The 20,388-nt window shown below is 47.5% G+C and overlaps 1 protein-coding gene across 6 annotated transcripts in view; it reads right to left on the reverse strand.

The window, feature by feature from the left end:
• Positions 1-231: 231 nt before the first annotated feature.
• LOC119953464 (ankyrin repeat domain-containing protein 24-like) overlaps positions 232-20,388 on the reverse strand; it is a 209,016-nt gene continuing 188,859 nt past the window's right edge. For 4 of the 6 annotated variants that reach the window (XM_038777775.1, XM_038777772.1, XM_038777774.1 and 1 more), the window contains 4 exons: positions 18,318-19,835; positions 8,276-8,440; positions 1,623-1,688; positions 232-570 (listed from right to left, as the gene is read on the reverse strand). In XM_038777775.1, the coding sequence (XP_038633703.1) occupies positions 493-570; positions 1,623-1,688; positions 8,276-8,440; positions 18,318-19,835 (1,827 nt within the window). In that variant the 3' untranslated portion in view covers positions 232-492. The remainder of the gene's footprint in view (positions 571-1,622; positions 1,689-8,275; positions 8,441-18,317; positions 19,836-20,388) is intronic. The other 2 variants (XM_038777776.1, XM_038777777.1) reach the window with 2 other exon arrangements.

The raw sequence follows: 20,388 nt of genomic DNA on the forward strand, positions 1-20,388 counted from the left end.
TATTATGACAACGGGATGCCTGAAAGCTTAAGTTTCTCAGAGGGTGATCAGCCTGCACAGCAACAACCCAGAGATGTCTATGAACACTAACTCCTTACACTCATCATCGAACAACTTAAAAGGCGTTGTATTCCCCAGCGTCCAAGAATAGTTGGGGAAGTGGTGAAAAATACAAGGTTCTTGGTTGCAGAAATTTCAAAGCCTCTACTAAAGATCAACACAATTTGGGTGTGTTTTGTTTAAGTATTATTTTATTAGTTCAGAGCCGCACCAGTATATACAGTGTAGACCTGCAACAAAACTACCTCAACCATCAATCTTCAGAATCTATCATTTGATAAAAATAAGTGTTAACTCCACAGATCCCTATTTCTCTGCGTCTCTTCACAGGTCTTGAAAAAAGTAAAGGAAAAAAATGTACTAAATAGCGATAACCTTGTCATCCGATATGGGAAATAACCCCATAATCATTAAAATACTATTGCCATCTTGTCACATGGCCTGCTTGCGATGTTTGTGCATTTTTAAAATTTGAAGTAAAACATTCTGGACATCTTCATCCATTTGACCCTGCAGCAAAAAACACAACAAATCAGGTCATTTTCCCAGCGATGATAGCAAACTCTGGTTTCCCTTGTGTTCAAAGTTTTGAAATTACATTATAGATTACAAATTAGCAGAGCAATTAGTCATGAGTAAATAGTCCTCCTTTGCTCCAGGATTTCCTTTTATCCACACATTCACAACTTTAAAATTGAAGGATCTCACGCACAAACAAAATGTTTGGCTCACCCCCAGTAATTTCAGAGCATTGCCAATTCCAGTGAGTGACCTTCTGACCTCTGCCTCAGAAGGTTCTGGCTTCAAATCTCGAGATTTGGGGCCATAATCTAGGCTGACACTTTAGGGTGGAGTGCTACAATGTTGCCGGGCCTGACCTTTGGATGCAATGTGAAACCAAAGTCACAATCAACCAAAGCTCCAGATCTATTTGGTGTATGCTGAGTGGAGGCCGTGTGTCAAGGTTCACACAGTAGGTCCAAGGTTTTGGAACTATGGATTGTGATGATAGAGGCTCCAGCGTTCTGTCCATCACATAATCTTTATTATCGTCACAAGTAGGTTTATGTTAACACTGCAATGAAGTTACTGTGTAAATCCCCTAGTCACCACACTCCGGCACCTGTTCGGGTACACTGAGGGAGAATTCAGAATGTCCAATTCATCTAACAACCCGTCTTTCAGGATTAGTGGGAGGAAACCGGAGCACCCGGAGGAAACCCACGCAGACACGGGGAGAACATGTAGACTCCGCACAGTGACCCAAGCTGGGATTCGAACCTGGGACCCAGGTGCGGTGAAGCAACAGTGCTATCCACTGCGCTATCTTACCGCCCATGGCTGATTAGGAATCTCCCGCTCTCACTGCTTGGTGTTGTGTGGGAAGGATTTTGCAGGTTGCATACCAACCTTTCTGGCCACGTTATGAATGCACCTTCATTAGCCATCAAGTCTTGAGACCCGGAACTCCTGGGTCAGAGGCAGTGACCTTACCCACTGCGCTGCAAGACCTTCCCTCTATGGTGAGTAAGGAAATGTGACCTCACCACTGAGCTCCTTACCTGAACAGCATAAAGAAGATGTGATCGGTAAATGGTCACGGTGGCTCTGTGTTCGCTCTCTGCTTGCTGTCAAGAAAAACAGATCTGGTTTTACTAGAGCATTTCCAAATAATTACATTTATTGACAACTTAGCTGAGAATTTGACTAAGTCAGTTAAGGCACTGCCGACCCTTTTTAAAATGAGATACACCCACCACTGCCTGTGAGATAGATTTGAACCCAGGCTTCCTAGGTTTGATCATCTGCAATGCCGTTTTGCAGCTGATAGGTGTAATTTGGGCATAAGTAGCACAGCTAACTGGAAGTTAAGGTGTACAAAGTTAGGAAAGGCATAGACAGAGAAGACTTATTTCCCCTAGTGGAGAGGTCAATTATCGGGAGGTACAGATTTAGGTAGAAGGATTAGAGGGGATATTAGGAAAGGCTGTGTCATCCAGGGGGTGGTGGGTATCTGGAATTCACGGCCTAAATTGGTGGTTGAGGCAAACGCTCTCAATTCATTGAAAAAGTGCCTGGATCTGCACCTGAAGTGCTGGAACCTGCAAGGCTACGAACCAGGTGCTGGAAGGCGGGATTAGAATGGGTGGCTGTTTTTTTTCAGCCAACACAAACATGATGGGCTGAATGGCCTCTTTCAGTGTCGTAGCTTTTCAATGGATCTGCTGTGCAGCCTTTAATAGCACAGTTCAACCTGAAATATGGGAAACAAGGGGTGGATTCAGGTAAAAGATCAGTCTTCATTCCCGAATAAGTTCACTGCATGTCTCAACAGTATTTGTATTCTATTGGTCAGGGCACCAGACCAGAGAAGAAGAAAGGAGAACTCCACCGATTCAGATTCTCAAAACCTTTCTCAGAACGCAGGAGATAGAGTCTTGGGGCTGGGGGCCGCTACTCAATCAAAATAGGAGTTGTGTCAACTTAAAGAGGAGGTATTTATACAGAATGCCAACTCCCTCATCCCCAGACAATAAAACAGAATAAGTTCAATGACCACTGCAAGGCTGATAAGGCAACACACCAGACACACTTACATACTCACCACCCAATTAAAACAATGCCTCCACAAAAGATAATTAAAGAAAAATACTGCAGTTGCTGGAGTTTTTAAATAAAAACCAAAAATGTTGGAAAAACTCAGCAATTCTGGCAGCATCAGTGCAGAGAGAATCTATACGGTAAATGAAAAAGCCCGGAGGAAAATCGATGTACATAGAGATCTGGGTGTTCAGGTCCATTGTACCCTGAAGATGGCTGCGCAGGTCGATAGAGTGGTCAAGAAGGCATACAGCATGCTTTCCTTCATCGGAAGGGGTATTGAGTACAAGAGCTGGCAGGTCATGTTACAGTTGTATAGGGCTTTGGCTCGATCACATTTGGAATAACCGTACAGCTCTGGTCGCCACATTACCAAAAGGATGTGGATGCTGTGGCGAAGGTGCCGAGGACGTTCACCAGGATGTTGCCTGGTTTGGAGGGCGCTAGCTACGAAGATAGGTTGAGTAGATTAGGATTATTTTCATTAGAAAGACGGAGGTTGAGGGAGGACCTCATTGAGGTCTACAAAATAATGAGAGGTATAGACAGGGTGGATAGCAAGAAGCTTTTTCCCAGATTGGGGGACTCAATTACTAGGGGTCACGAGTTCAAGGTGAGAGAGGGGAAAAGTTTCAGGGAGATATACATGGAAAGTTCTTTACGCAGAGTGTGGTGGGTGCCTGGAACGCATTGCCAGCGGAGGTGGTAGAGGCGGGCACGATAGCACCATTTAAGATGTATCTAGGCAGATACATGAATGGGCAGGGAGCAGAGGGATACAGATCCTTAGAAAATAGGCAACAGTTTTAGATAGAGGATCTGGATCGGCGCAGGCTTGGAGGGCCAAAGGGCCTGTTCCTGTGCTGCAATTTTTCTTTGTTATTTGTTCTTTCTTTAGAAACTGAGGCCGCGATCTACTGGCCTCACTGCACTGCGGCACAACGTGGTCAGTAAATAACAGGAAACCCCGCTCTTGGGATCTACCCGGCTTGCAGGATCTAATGCAATCTCGCGAGACCATGATGTTGATGAGACCATCAATTCACGCGACACGTGGTTAGAAGTGAACAGTGGTTTTAATCATCTTACAACAGAGCCTGCCTGTGACAAGATGAACTCCAGATGAACTGGCAGGCAGGCTCTCAGCATCAACCTTTATACTAGTGGCAGAGCAGCGCAAACGCTCGTGTGCCGAGCTTACAGAGACATAGTACAACATGTGTAATACAGTGTGAAATACACTACTGTGATTCACCACATTCACCCCCTGTAAAAAAATCAAGTTCGGCGGGGGTGGTTGTTTACAGATCGAGTCTGTCCGGTGGCCGAGTTGTCCGCTGTGATCAGCGGAGCACCAGGATTGCAGCCCCTTCTGATGGCTGGATGAGCACCGTCGGTTGGGGTACGATGGCGGACTCCAGGGGCGATTCCGCCCGAACTTCGTACCCGTCTGGTTCGACTGGGGACTGGGGGCGCTGGGACTAGCTGGCGTGGGCGCGCGAAAAAAATGTAGTGAACTGGTAGGTGCGCCCCGTGGGGGGCGGGTTGGGTGGGATGTAGTGTGAGGGGTACCTCGGTGGTGGTAGTGGGGGGGTTGGATCCTGCAGGTGCTAGGTCCCGGAGGGATACAGTGTCCTGACAGCCGTCAGGGAACTCTACGAAGGCGTACTGGGGTTTGAATGCAGTAGGAGCACTTTCTCTACGAGTGGGTCAGTTTTGTGTGCCCTGACGTGCTTCCGGAGGAGTACTGGGCTCGGTGTCTTCAACCAACCAGGCTGGGAGCGAAACCCCCCCGTGGTAGTGCCCCTGGAAAAAATAAAGAGCCGCTCGTGAGGGGTCTGGTTGGTAGCGGTACATAAGAGGGACCTAATAGCGTGGAGCGCGTTGGGCAGGACTTCTTGCCAATGGGAGATCGGGGAGATTCCTGGACCGGAGGGTCAGTAGGACGTCTTACAGACCGTCGCATTCTCCCTCTCCACCTGCCCGTTCCCCCTGGGGTTATAGCTATGCACTTGCCGAGCAGGTACTGACGCAGCTCATCGCTCATAAAGGACGAACCCCGGCCGCTGTGTACATAGCTGGAGAAACCAAACAGGGTGAAGATACTATGCAGGGCCCTAATGACTGTGTGGGAGGTCATGTCGGGGCCGAGGATGACTTGTCTGGTTGTGCGGAAAACGCATTTCTCCTTGTTGTATGTGAGGTTAAGCTTCTGGGCCGTCTGGAGAAATCGGTTGAGGTTGGCATTGTGGTCCTGCTGGTCATAGCCGCAGATGGTGATGTTATCCAAGTATGGAAACGTGGTCCGCAGCGCGTACTGGTCCACCATTCGGTCCATTGCTCGTTCGAACACCGAAACCACATTCGTGACGCCAAAGGGGACCCGGTGAAAGTGGAAGACGCGGCCATCTGCCTCGAACGCCGTGAAGTGGCGGTCCGGGCGGATTGGGAGTTGGTGGTATGCAGACTTCAGATCCACCGTGGAAAAAATCCGATACTGGCCAATCTGATTCACCATGTCTGCAATCCTGGGGAGGGGGTATGTGTCGAGGAGCGTAAACCGATTATAGTCTATGACCATGCGCAATTTTTCCCCGGTCTTGACGACCACCACCTGAGCTCTCCAGGGACTGTTACTGGCCTCTATGATCCCCTCACGTAAAAGCCTCCAGACCTCGGATCGAATGAACACCCTGTCCTGCAGGCTGTACCGCCTGCTGCGAGTGGCTACGGGTTTACAGTCTGGAATGAGGTTGGCAAAGAGAGGAGGGGGGGAGATTCGCAGCACAGCTAGGCTGCAGATAGTGAGTGGGGTAGGGGTCCGCCGAAGCTGAGGGTGAGACTCTTGAGATTGCATTGAAAGTTGAGTCCTGAAGGAGAGCCATATTCTGGAGAGCCAGAAAACGTTAACTCCTTCTCTCTCTCCACCGATGTTGCCAGGCCCGTTGAGTTATCTTGGAATTTCCTGTTTTTATTCCTCCATAGACCATGCCTTCAGACTTCTCTCTGGTCAGAACTCCAACCTGACTTATTTCCCTATTACTACCCAGCTCGCAAACATCACTTACCAATTTCAACAACCCTCCTTCCACTCGTACAGCACCCTCGTCACCCCAAACCGGCCTCCATCATTGCCTTCATATCTCTTACTTCACCTCTCCTGTGCCACTTGGCATACACTCCACAACTGTGTATGAAGTCCGCCTAATTGTGGGCACAAGACAAAAGGGACTTCATGGCCTTGGAGAGGGTGCGGAGGAGATTAGAACGGTGCCAATATGGGGAACGGCATTGATCTGAAGAGATTGGAGGAGCTCGGATTTATTACATCTTGTAATAAATACTGGGCTGTTAGTCACTGCTGTCAGGGCGATTGCTTCAGACGAATAAATCAAACTCCGTGTTTGGGTATCTCTGGTGCGGAGGTTGGAGGGAGGTGACCCAGAAAATCTTGGGTGGGGAGGAGCTGAATTGGGTTGAGGGGAGGGGCAGGCCCAGCCGCAAGACCTCGCTATCAGGCCGCCTGCTCAAAATGGCAGCCCGATAGCGGGAATCCCTTGGGAATCCCTCACAATCCTCGCCATGCAAATATTTGCAAATCAGAACACAGCCTCCCAAATGGAGAATCCTGCCCATGGGCTGGTCTTCCCCAGTCTCCCACGGTGGGACCAGTGAGGCATTGAAATCTGGGTTCACATCGGCGGAAGATCAAGCCGACGGGAGGGGCTGGAAAACAGCGGCCATTGGTTCAAAATTGTTCCACCGTTAGTCAGTTTTTTGCACCTCGTGTCTGGATCTTTTGCAGAATAATCGATAGAGGTTGATCACTACGACTAAGTCAACAGGAGATTCAGGAGTAAAATTAGAACTCATTTCTTCACACAAAGGAGAAATTATGGAGACAGAGATTGGTAGATTTTTGCTGGTGTAATGGTATTAAGGAATTTAGAGCAATTTCAATTAAACTGCAGGTTATTTCAGATCTAAGTGGATGGCAGAATTGAGCTGAATGGTCAAGTGCTGTCCCTTTGTTTGGGGCTATTATCATTCCATCAGGTGGCTACCAGTTGGATGACCAACTGATTAAATGTTCACCTTTCTTCGTCCAGCAATTCCTGAAGCTATGTTGCCATCGCACCCACCCGCTGCTGTGACACGATTATCGTACTGTTACAGCACAGAAGGAGACCATTTAGCCTGTCCTGTCTGCACCTGCTCTCTGAATGAGAGTTCAACTTGAGCCAATCTCCCACTTTCTTCCTGTAGCCCTGTACATCCTTCCTTTTCAGATATAATCCAATTTTCTTGTGAAAGCCTTGATTGACTTTGCCTCCTCCACACTCTTTAGGCAGCAAATCCTAACCACTCGCTGCGTGAAAAGGTTTCTCCTCACGTCTCCAGTTCTTTTTCCAATTATCTTAAATCAGTGCCCTCTTGTTCTCAATCTTTCCACCAGTGAGAACAGTTTCTCCTTATCTACTCTGTCCAGACCCCTCATGATCTTGAACACCTCAATCAAATCTCCTCTCAACTCTTTTTTTCTCAGCGAAAAACAATCCTGATTTCTCCTTTTTATTGACATAACTGAAGATCCTCATCCCAGGAACGATTCTCGTGAATCTTTTTTGAACTCTCTCTAACTCCTTTATATCTTTTCAAAAGGGTAGTGCTCAGAACTGGACACAGGACTCCAACTGAGTCCATTATCAGAGAATAATACAGTCTCTACTGTGCAGGAAGAGATCATTCGGCCCATCAGGTCTGCTTCAATCCTTTGAAAGAGCACCCAACCTAGATCTGCTTTCCCACCCACCCTAACCCAAGTTGCACATCCCTGGACATTAAGTGGCAATTTATCATGTCTAATCCACCTAATTTCAAAGATATGCAGATTAGCCATGACAAATTGAAAATGAAAAATGAAAATCGCTTATTGTCACAAGTGGGCTTCAAAAATGAAGTTACTGTGAAAAGCCCCTAAATTGCCACTTAATGTCTAGGGCTGTGCAGGTTAGGTTCCGGGATAGGGTGGGATGGACAAGGGAATGGACCTGGGTGGAGTGCTCTTTCGAATGATCACTGCATACTCGATGGATTCAATGGCACTGGAGGGATTGTATGAACCTGCACATCTTTAGACTGTGAGAGGAAACCGGAGCACCTGGAGGAAACCCATGCAGACACGGGGAGAACGTGCAAACTCCACGCAGTCACCCAAAGCCGGAATCGAACCCGGATCCCTGGCGCTGTGTGGCAGCAGCACGAAACACTGTGCCACCGTGTCGCCCTTGTGTTTGCTTTTGCATTCTATGCCACTATTAATAAAGTAAGAAGTCTTACAACACCAGGTTAAAGTCCAACAGGTTTGTTTCAAACACGAGCTTCGGAGCGCAGCTCCTTCCTCAGGTGAGGAAGGAGCTGCGCTCCGAAAGCTCGTGTTTGAAACAAACCTGTTGGACTTTAACCTGGTGTTGTAAGACTTCTTACTGTGCTCACCCAGTCCAACGCCTGCATCTCCACATCATGACTATTAATAAAGTCTAGGATGCTGTCTGCTTTATTAACCACTCTCTCAGCCTATCTTGCCATCTTCAATGACTTATGCCCTTCTTACTGCTAGCTGTTGCTGTAACGATCTGATCTGTTTCTGTGTGGATTCTGTGTGTTGTTGGTTGGAGTGGGAGGCTGGTTTTGGAGGTAGTGTTGCAGCGTTTAACTTCTCCGACAAACTGTTCAAAGCCTCCTTCAGTTTAAGTACCTCTTTGGATAGTTCAGTTATCTACAAAGAAAAAGAATTGCAACAGAGAATTAACAACACGTAACATTTTGGATACTGCCACCACCCCACAAGGACCAAGGGGAAACCATTATTGATCTCCCAGTGAGACCCGTGGAATATGAGCTTCCCAGATAGAGGGTGGAGGCCACCTATCTGGGGCTCATTCTGAACTCAAATAAAAGCCGGCCCAAAACAGGGGCTTGGTGTGGTTAGTCCTCCCAGCAAGGACTGTACTGGGAGTGACATGCTGCCTTTAGCAAGGCTTTGTAAATAGTTAAATGAAACTACGTCCATTTGCCACCTTCTTACTAAAGATACAAAGTTACTAAAGATACAATAAGAAGATGCTAATATGGAGAACCGGTGCTCCATCTGGGACAACCTCAACATCCCCACTCCCACTGAGGAATGGTGTCAAGAGGCAACTGACATATACATGCCAGAAACAATCCAGAAGGAAATATTGCCTAATGCACCAATCCAATGACTGATAGAGAAATTGAAAGCAATGAAGAGCAATTTGATCAACACTAATTGTCTTACAATTAAAATAAGCGAAAAAAAATAATTCTGTAGTCTCGACTCCTTCTGCCTCAATTTGTCATTTACAGAGCAATGCAAGTGAACAAGAACTGAAATATGCTCTGAGAAAGAGTCACCCAGGCTTGAAACGTTAGTTCCCTTCTCTCTCCACACATGCTGTCAGACCTACTGAGATTGTCCAGTATTTTCTGTTTTTGTTTCAGATTCCAGTATCTGCAGGAAATTGATTTTAGCTTACTAAAATGTGCAGTCAGTTTTCAAGCTTCATGTGAAAATTTATTATGAAGGAACTCTTAACAATGCATTCAGCAAAACATATAAGATTAGAATGAGTTAATATGGTTTTACGAAAAGGAAATCATGTTTGACAAATTCAGACTTCTCAGAGGTTTTTGAGAATGTAATTAGTAGGGTAGAGAAAGGGGCACCAGTAGCTGTAGTATACCTGGATTTCCATAAAGGCATTTGATAATGTGCTGCACAAAAGGATAATAGGCAAAATAAGGGCTCCTGGAGTTGGGTGTAATTTTTTGCTTGGATAGAGGATTGGTTAACAGAGTGGGCATAAACAGTGCTTTTTCAAGTTTGCAGGCAGTGAATAGCGGAGTGCCGCAAGGACTAGTGCTGGGACCTCAGCGATTTACAATCTCTATTCATGGTTTGGACAAAGAAACAGAATAAAAGATCTAAGTTTGCTGATAATACCAATCTAGATGGAAAGGTATTCTGTGTGGTGATGTGCATCACTGTAAATACACAAAGCGGTTAATGTAAATACATGTAGACTAGCTAGACACTAGAGGGAGCACCAGAGACATCACACACACACACTCAACCAATAGATCAGTTAGATAGGACACGACCAATGGGCATTCACGATACACACAGATGTGACATGACCACAGGAGGGCATTACACCAACCTATATATAAAGGACACCACACACATGATCTGCCTCTTTCCAATGGAGACAGTCAGTGAGTACAGACACAGTGTTGATTCAATATCACTCCCACCACGTGGATTGTAGCAGACTGGTTAGTCAGTCTGGGTAGGTATAGTAGGATTAGCAGTCGTGTTGAAACCGAGTAATAGAAGTGTATATAGTTTAATAAACGTGTTGAAGTTATCTCCACATCTGAACCGCACCACAAGGAAGCCGCTTATGCCACACTTAGAGCATAACAAGACAATCTGCAGGCAGGACACAGTTAGGCTGTAAAGAAAGAGAGTGCATTGATATACCGGAATGAGGACAGAGTGCATGCAAGATTAGACTGGTGTTTCCCAGTGCTCACACTGCCGAGAAACACCCTACTATTTAACATCCGTCTGGATAGATCGGGGGCCTCAGTGGGGAACGTGCGATCGTTCCAGTGCAGCCCGGTTTCTACACTGAGGAGTTCCCCTTGCCGGAATTCCTCAGTGTAGCCGCCAAACAGCCAACTCACTATAGGCAGTCCCCGGACCCACTCCCCCCCCCACCCGAGCAGAACACCCTCCCAGCCTGATCACTGCCTCAAGAAAAATGCCAGCTTTGCACCTCAGCAGTAACAGCTGGCAGTGCCATCTGGGCACCTTGGCAGTGTCAGGCTGTCATCCAGGTGTCAATGACAGGCTGGCACTGTCAGGGTGCCCAGGTGACACCAGTAGTGCCAGGGGTCCAACTTGTCCAGAGAGCAAACACTGGGGGCCTCCACTCCCATGGGAGACCCCCATGAGTACTGAACAGCACTCACCTGAGGACTCCGAGGCGAAGGAGAAAGATATCAACGCCACGGATACTTCAGGGAACTGCATATTAGAGACTAGCTGACTCACTCAAATATGCAGATGAGTCAAAAAGTGATCCCACCCACAATGGGTGTGTAGGATCTTGCGAGGCGCAGCGAACCGGATTGATCCCGGGAATGGGGTCCTCCAGCATCTACCGATCATGTTGAGATCAGCTACGCTGAATTTCAGGCACAACGCGGCTGGTAGATTATGCCCATAGGCTGGTTAGGTAAACAGGCTGCAAAATGGCAGGTGAATTATAATAAAGGGTCTGAAAGTATTCACAAAAAAAATAATAATTTTTAAAAGATGAGGGCCGGGATTCTCCGGAATCTGGCGGGCAGGCCGTACCGGCGCCAAAGAGTGGCGTGAACCACTCCGGCGTCGGGCTGCCGGGAAGGTGCGGAATTCTCGGCACATTCAGGGGCTAGGCTGGCAGCGGCGGGTTTGGCGCCGCACCAGCCGGCGGTGGAGGGGTTGGCACCGTGCCAACTGGCACCGAAGGGCCTCCGCCGGCTGGCACGAGTTGGAACATGCACAGGAGCGCCAGCATGTTCTGGTGATCCCAGCGCATGCGCAGGATGTTCTTCTCCATGCGGCCATGGCGGAACGTTACAGCGGCGGGTGCGGAGGGAATGAGTGTCCCCATGGCACAGGCCCGCCGATCGGTGGTCCCCGATTGCGGGCCAGGCCACCGTTTTCCCCCCCCACCAGCCAAGGACTCCGCAGGCCACCCGCAGAGCCAGGTCCCGCTGGTAAGGACCTTGTTTGATTTACGCTGGCGGGACTGGCCAAAAACGAGCAGCCACTCGGCCCATTGCAGAGCATCGCTGGGGAGGGGGGGGTCACTGCCAACGGCCCCCAACTGGCGCAATGCGATTCCCACCCCCGCCGAAAAACTGCCGCCGGAGAATCCGGCAGCTGGCGCGGGGCGGGATTCATGCCACCCTCCGACGATTCTCCGATCCGGCGGGGGTGGGGCGGGAATCCCGCCCAAGAAACCTGGTGTTTTGATGTTCAAAGAGACTTGGGTATGTTCATACAAGGAATGCAGAAAGTTAGAATGCTGGTGCAGGAAGCAATGAGGAAGACAAATGGCCTGTTGGCCTTTATTGCAAGCGGATTGGAGTACAGAATTAAAGAAGTCTTGCTACAGTTGCACAGAGTTCTGATAAAAACGCATTTGGAATAGTGGGCACAACTTAATGGTAAGATTTTTAAGTATGGTAAAGAGCGGGAACTGCCGCGTGCTTCCCAACATCAACACGGCGAGACCATCACCGGTATCAAACGTTAATTGGTCCAGTTAATGAAGCCCCACGGGCTTCACGCCACAAATGATGATCCCACCGCTGATTCCAGCAGGGCGGCGCCCACCAGCTCCCCGCCAACAAGGGGGAGTAGCACTTAAAGCGATCCTACAGAGCAAACCCCACACGGCTCGCAGCCAAGCCACCGACGGGACCAGCCCTACGATTCAGGGATGCCGACCTGGCCAGATTGTTGGGCTCGGTCGATTCCAGGCAGTGTATCCTGGTCCCCAGAGGGGCTCGGAGTCCGATGCACCACTCAATGACTGCCCAGATGGCCCCCTGGACCTCATTATATTGGGTCTCTGCATCAATCACCGGCCTCCGTACTGGCTTCATTAGCCAGGTCCTCAACAGTTAGCCCTTTTCCCCATGAGCCAACTGGCCAACCTAGGGTGGTCCTCAAAGAGGCCAGGGATGTCCGACTGCCCCAGGATGAATGAAATTAAAATTGCTTATTGTCACAAGAAGGCTTCAAATGAAGTAACTGTTAAAAGCCCCTAGTTGCCACATTCCGCCGACTGTTCGGGAAGGCTGGAACGGGAATTGAACCATGCTGCTGGCCTGCCTTGGTCTGCTTTCAAAGCCAGCGATTTAGCCATGTGCTGTTGTGCACACTCCATGGGAAGTGTGCACACACTTGCATGATCATCGTGTAGTGGTCGCACACGAATTGGATATTCAGAGAGTGGAACACTTTCCTTTTGATGTAGACACTCCCTGACGGCCCGGTGTGCGCAAGGCGATACGCGTGCCATCTATTACCCCTTGGACCTGGGGCATCCTGTCGATTGCGGAGAATCCTCCTGCCCGGGTACTTTGTTGGGCCTGGTCCATATCAAGATTATATAGTCAGCTGCCCAAGTAAAGAGAACATCTGTTCCGTTCCTTCACAGATGCACATTTTAGATTTAGATTAGATTTAGATTTATTGTCACGTGTACCGAGATACAGTGAAATGTACCATTCCATACAGGAAAAACACATACGACAAATACACAATGTAAATAGATAGACATCGGGTGAAGCATACAGAGTATAGTGCTGTAACAGTATTGAAGATGCATAGAGACATCAGTTCAGTTCACAAGAGGGTCATTCAGGAATCTAGTAACAGCGGCGAAGAAGCTGTTTTTGAACCTGTTGTGCGCGTCCTCAGATTTTGTATCCCTTGCCCGATGAAAGAGTTTGGAAGAGAGAATAACCCGGGTGGGAGGGGCTTTGATTCTGCTGCCCACTTTTTCAAGGCAGCGGGAGGTGTAGACAGAGTCAGTGGATGGGAAGCAGGTTCACGTGCTGGACTGGGCTGTGTTCACGACTCTTCAGCCAAACAGTTGCCATACCAGCCCGTGATGTAGCCAGACAGGATGCTTTCTACGGTGCATCTGTAAAAATTGGTAAGAATCAAGTGGACATGCCAACTTTCCTTAGTTTCCTGAGGAAGTATAGGTGCTGTTGCGCTTTCTTGGTCGTAGCGTTTTTTTTTTTTAAATTTAGATTACCCAATTATTTTTTCTATTAAGGGGCAATTTAGCGTGGCCAATCCACCTACTCTGCACATTTTTTTTTGGGTTGTGGGGGTGAAACCCATGCAGACACAGGGAGAATGTGCAAACTCCACACGGACAGTGACCCAGAGCCGGGATCGAACCTGGGACCTCAGCGCCGTGAGGCGGTTGTGCTAACCACTAGGCCACCGTGCTGCCCTTTGGTCGTAGCGTTGACGTGGATGTTGGTGATGTGCACGCCTAGGAATTTGAAGCCGTCAACCATCTTCACTTCGGCATCACTAATGGAGACAGGGGTGTGTACGATACTTTGCTTCCTGCAGTCGATGACCAGCTCCTTAGTTCTGCTGACATTGAGGGAGAGATTGTTGTCATTGCACCATGCCGCTAGGGTCTCTATCTCCCTCCTGTACTCTGACTCATTGTTGTTTGAGATCTGAGCCATTTCAGTCATGTCATCAGCAAACTTGTAGATGGATTTGGAGCCAAATGTTGCCGCACAGTCACGTGTGTATAAGGACTATAGTAGGGGGCTAAATATGCAGCCTTGCGGGGTCCTGGCATTAAAGATTATCATGGAGGAGGTGTTGTTATTTAGCTTTACTGATTGTGGTCTATGGGTAACGAAGTCGAGGATACAGTTGCAGAGGGAGGAGCCAAGTCCTAGGTTTAGGAATTTGGATATGAGCTTGGCTGGGATTATGGTGTTGAAGATGGAGCTGTAGTCAATGAATAGGAGTCTGATATAGAAGACCTTTTATTGAGATGCTCCAGGGATGAGTGTAGGGCCAGGAGATAGTGTGTGCTATGGAGCGGGTGTGGTGGAACGTGAATTGCAGTGGATTAAGGCATTCTGTGTGGAATGTGTAGCTTGTGAAATGCCACACAAGTTCCCGCTAGAGCCCTGAGGTATAGATGTTCAGGGCTGCTGTGACTTTGATGGCTGTTGGGAATGGGTATCCTCCTCCTCCATGTGGTGCAAGTCAGCAAATATATGGCACAGGTGGCGCACCATACCCTGGTTGAGGTGGAACCTCCTGGAGCACGCGTCATCTGCTCGAAAGACCAACCACGCCTGTGCGCCTTGGGCGGTCACTGGCCTTCCCCTCGGAGTCCCTCCCTAGCCTGATGGGTGGCCGGGTCCTCAGGGTATGGAGCTGCCATGCACATGGACCGCCGTCTCGAGTCTCTGTTGACACTGCTGCAGCCGCCTTCCCCGGCGCCAGGGCACCTGGCCAGCCAGCAGCACCACGAGGGCAGCCTCCATGGTGTCTCAGTTATCAACTATCCCGTGTTATATCTATAAGGGATCGGAGAGGCGAGAGACTGAAAACCAGCAGTGTCTTCCACCTCAGGATCCTCCATTGCTCCCCCCCTTCCCCTCGCACATCCACTGCCATTGGACATGCCCTGCCCACGCACCCCCGGTCACCGGACCCCAGACCTGTACCTCAGACACCCACACGTAACATTACCTGGACCGGGCGCTAGTCAGCCACGTGGATAGAAGCTTCAATGGTCAGTGGGAGTTATGGGTGGTCGGTGGTACAGACAGGAAGCGGCCCGTAACGGATACACAGGTTCCATGGGCTGGCATGGCATGGTGGACCCATGGATGCTGAGACACCCACACCCCCCCCAAACCAGGGGCGACCGATACACCCCCAGCCCAGAGGCGCTCCCCCGACCCAGCAATCCCCACCCCCCCAATGCCCCCGAGCACCAGGGCAAAATCCTCAGTGTGCCCCGGGCCCATTGCCTGAGAGAGAAGATTGCTACTCACTTCCTCGGATCCCCACAGCAGTCATTCCGCCAGCTTCACATTTAAAAAAAAGAGTACTAATCGGCGCTGGGGAGGCACTTAGATGACAGGAAGCCGTTGGATAGAGGGTCATTCCCATTACTTGTATGGAGATTGGCCTTAAGTGATGATCATTGGTTTCCCGCCACGACGGGATCCTGATTTTGCCAATGGGAACAGGCCAATTAGATCACAAACAGCCTGGCACGGTTTTTCCATTTTGGCCTCTCCCGCAATCTAATGGCTGGGTCACTCAAGCATAACACAGCCGTAAAATCGTGCCCAGCGTGTTAGGTTTTGCCCTTCATATTTAAGAAAATATTACATTCGCATTGGAGGTTGCATACCGAAGGTTCACTAAATTGGTCTGTGGGATGAGGGGGTGGTCCTATGGTGAGAGGGTGAATAAATTGGGTTTATCTTCGCTGGCGTTTAGAAGAATGAGAGGCGATCTCATTGCTACCTATAGATAATGAAGGGGTTTGATAGGGTGTATGCTGAGAGATTGTTTGGGCTGGTCGGGGAATCTTTTTTTATCATTAATTTACAGGATGTGGACATCGCTGGCTCGGCCAGCATTTGTTGCCCATCCCTAGTTGCTCTTCAAAAGGTGTTGATGAGCTGCCTTCTTGAACTGGTGCTGTCCATGTGTTGCAGGTAAAACCACAGTGTTGTTAGGGAAGGAATTCCAGGATTTATATCCTGCGACAGTGAAGGAACGGCGACCTAAAACGCAAGGTCATTTAGGATTGAGATGAGAAATTCCTTCACTCAAAGGGTTGTGAATCTTTGGAATTCTCTCAGCACAAGAGTTGTGGATGCTCCATCGTTGAATACATTTAAGGCTGGGACAGACAGATCTTTGATCGCTCAGGGAATCAAGGGATATGGGGAACGGGCAGGAAAATGGAGTTGAAGCACAAGATCAACCATGATAGTATTGAATGGTGGAGCAGGAATATGCCGAATGGCCTACTCCTGCTTCTTATATTCTTATGTTTTTCGTTCAACTAAAGGAGCAATTGCAATGAGCTAAATTTAAAGTTACTTTGCTGCTCTCATCCCAGAATCCTATGTGGTTATGACTGAGGACAGGGCTTTTTTCAATTAGATACAAGTGTCTTTTGATTTTATCCTCCAAGTTGATAATTACTGTGTTTCAAGATGTACAAACAATTATTTGGTGAAACAGAACGTGAACTTTGCCGAAAAGAGAGACATGTTGTTCAAGCTTTTCGTTTTTAAGACAAACCCAAAAATCCCAAATTTCAAATTGCTGTGAAATTTGCCATTCTTCTCTTTGTCCTGATGAATTCAAGACAAAAAGTTTGAACAATATGTCTCTCCTTTCAGCAATGTTTAAGAATGTTTGACTATTTTGCTACAGGGGCACGGAGGACACTTATGTCGAGTTCTCACTTTTCAGTTAAGTTGAATTCACAAAGAATTTATAAACCTATTTCCTGTAGGACGCCATGGATACAGAGGGTGGGGCGGGGGTGCAACAGGGGTAGGTGGGGGAACAATGGACAGTAAAGGTGGGAGGGCTAGTCTGGGCAATATGAACCAGATGGGATGGTGGTAGACAGATTGTATAGGATTAATTGCCAATATCTGCACCCAGAGTAAAGATAATAAGCGGGTATGGATTACAAAATATTATTTTAAATTTAACTGAGGGGGAAGGGATATAAAAAGCAACTTTGTGACTGTTATAAGGAGGAAGCTAATCGACAGTTGTGGGCAGCACAGCGGCACAGTGGTTAGCACAGTTGATTCACAGCTCCAGCATCCCATGTTCATTTCCTGGCTTGGGTCACTGTGCGGAGTCTGCAAGTTCTCCCCGTGTCTGGGTGGGTTTCCTCCATGTGCTCCAGCTTCCTCCCACAGTCGAAAGATGTGCAGGTTATGTGGATTGGCCATACTAAATTGCCCTTCATGTACAAAAAGGTTAGATGGGGTTACCAGGACAGGGTGGAGGTGTGGGCTTAGGTGGGGTGCTCTTTCCAAGGGATGGTGCAGACTCCATTGGCCGAATGGCTCTGTAAATTCTATGATCTACAACACATGGAATGGTCACCTCAGCAAAACATGCTAATGGAGCAAGAAGCCCTGAAGTCATTTAAGGATTAATTAAATACACAAATGTTCATGTGGAATGTTTGTGATTTTTATGGGATCGAAGCATTAAGGTGAGACGATGGCCAATCTCATCCCCAATTGCTTTGTGATCTTGTTGGGTGGATTTCTGGGCAAACGCCCCTGCACATCTTCAAATCGTGATTTGGGATTTCGGTTGAACATCTCACCTGACAGAAATCATCGGCGATAGTGCAGTCGTGATAATGGATTCAAGTCAGGAAGAAGGCTCGAACCTACAACTTTCCAATGCGGAGGTCACAGTGCACCCACTGCACTAAACTCGCACTTGCTTAGCTACATGATAGTTACAATAATCTTAAATGCCTCAACTACAATGACAACTCAGCAATTTCATATCAGAGACGATCTCAGAGCACTTCAGAAAACAGCACAGGAGATGGGAAACGTTAACGGATGAAGGAAATCACAATCAAAGATAGATTTTTAAGAGATTTTTGAAGGGAGAGAGTGACTGAGGCGAAGTGGTTTTGGGAAATGGTCTGAAGCAACAGGTTATAGTAAAGCTCCTAGTGCAAACTCTGCATAACTTTAAGATTCACTGGAGATCATATCAATGTAATGGGTCCATGATTGGATAGATTTCACGTGATCGGAACAATTTTATTTCGACAAGAGGCCAGCATTGTTCCAGAAACCACCATCATTAAGAGATGATGCTGAAAACATCAAATCACACAATGCACAGTATAACTACTTAAGAGCAATCAGATAGAGGCATGCATTAATAGTGACTCAACACTACTGAAGGGCAGAAGGATTGTGTGATCTTGAAATACCTTCCTTTCCTTTTCCTTCACAAGACCAGCAGAGTCCTCAATGTGTTTATGCAGTTCAATGATCTTCGTTGACTCTGCTTTCAAGTCGCTGAGCTGTTTTTGTGCTGCGGCCATCTCTTCCTCTGCGGCCTGCTTCTCACTCTTCATAAAGAGCGCCTGCCTCTGTACCCGGAACACCTCAGTGCAGGTCTTCTCGTGCTTCTTAGTCAGATCATTTAATTTAACAATTAAAGAATTTACCTCATCCTTCAGTGAGGTGGTGATCTTTTCATGTTCTTCTTTTCGAATGGTTTGTCTTTTCATTGTTTCCGCTTCCTCCTGTTGCTGGGAAATCTCTTTATCTTTCGTGGCCAACTGATCTTTCATATTGCTGACCATTCCTTTTGTGTCCTGCAGAGATTTTTCCAGTGATTCCTTCATTTTCAGATGCTCACCCCAACATATGGAACTTTTCCTCTGCTGTTCTATCTCATCTTCCAGCCTTGCGATTTCTTGTTGGATTGCATTATGTGTGACCTTTAGATCATGGAGCTGGTTGTTGGCTTCACTGAGGGATTTACACAACTTATCCTTCACCTTTTCATGTTCCTCCTTTGGGACATACAACAATTGTATTGACTTGAGCTCTTCAACTTTCTTTTCATATTCTGTTTGAAGCTCCTTGTATTTTTCCTGCAATTCATTGTGGACTTTGTTCAGCTCTTCTAATTGTTCCTTGGCTTCGATGGAAGCTCCAGTTCCATTTTCAGGCGACTCTCCAAAATGGCTTCTCTTCAGATCCTCAAGTTCACCTTCCACCTTGGTGTACTTTCCGACCAGCAACAAATTCTGTTTGGAAATTTCTTCCAGTGAGGTATTGAGTGACATTCTCATTTCATTGTACTCTTCCAAAGGGACACTGTGAGTCAGAGCCTTCTCCATTTCACTCACCTTTTCCTCCAAGGTTTTCACCTTCCTTTCTTCTTCCACTTCAGTATTACCTGCTCGCAGAAGCTCCATTTTAACACTCTCCTCTCCAGGGACTGTTTTTATGGTCCCTGTGTTTCTCATTGTTGCCTTTTCTTCCACTGAAAGAATTCCTAGTTGAATCTGTTCTTCTAATTGTTGAACCTCACTCATTGCTGCCTCATATTTGTGTTGGGTATCCTTCAATTTTTTAATGAGTTCTTCAACATCTTGGCTTCCATGTTCTGCTATGTCTTTCACCTCTAACCTTTCATCTCTGGATGAGTCTTCTATCTTTGAGTCGGTCTTGGCCTTGAGGTCATCAAGAACTTCTTGCAGCCTTTGAACTTCTTGCCTGTGTTCCACCTTTAGCTGTTCGTATGCTTCCAGTGAGACTAGCTTTTCACAGGTTGCTGAGTTAACCTCCTCCCTGATTGTAGCCTGGGCCTGTTCATGCTGTTCCTTCAGCTTCTCAAATTCTGCTTGTAAGGAATCGTAGAGTAGAACTGGGATAAAATCCAGGCTTCCTGATGAATCTCCTTCATTTGCTCCTTTCTCCGAATATTCTAACTCCTGAAAAAAGCAATGGTAATAAAGACAGATTAGTAACACACTTTGTAATAGACTATGCATAGCAGTTATCTTGGTTTAGAATCACATAAACGGTCAGGTTTGATTGGCAACCATGATTAAATGCCTCAAGTGTCAGTGGTGGCTCAGCTGGTAGCTCGCTTGTCTCTGATTCACAAGTTTCTATGTCCACTTGGAGATTGGGTGAAATTAAGGCTGATACTCAAAGTGCAATACTGAGGAAGTGCTTCACTGTCAGAGGTATGGCTTTTAGGAGGAAACATTTAACTGAGCCACCGTCTGTCTGCTCAGGTGGATAAGATCCCATGGCACCATTCTGAAGAAGGGCAGGTATCCCTGTTGTCCTGGCCAATATTTATCCCTCACATCACAAAAACAGACATTCAGTTATTACTATATTGTTGTCTATGGTAGCTTGCTGTGCACAAATTTGCTCCCGTGATTGCTACATCACAAAGCTGCTACACTTCATGAAGTATTTGTTTGGCGCGAAATGCTTTGCGATGTCCAGTGACTGTGAAAAGTGCAATATAAA

Source organism: Scyliorhinus canicula, chromosome 18 (genome assembly GCF_902713615.1).
Source record: "Scyliorhinus canicula chromosome 18, sScyCan1.1, whole genome shotgun sequence".
NCBI classification, from domain to species: Eukaryota; Metazoa; Chordata; class Chondrichthyes; order Carcharhiniformes; family Scyliorhinidae; genus Scyliorhinus; species Scyliorhinus canicula.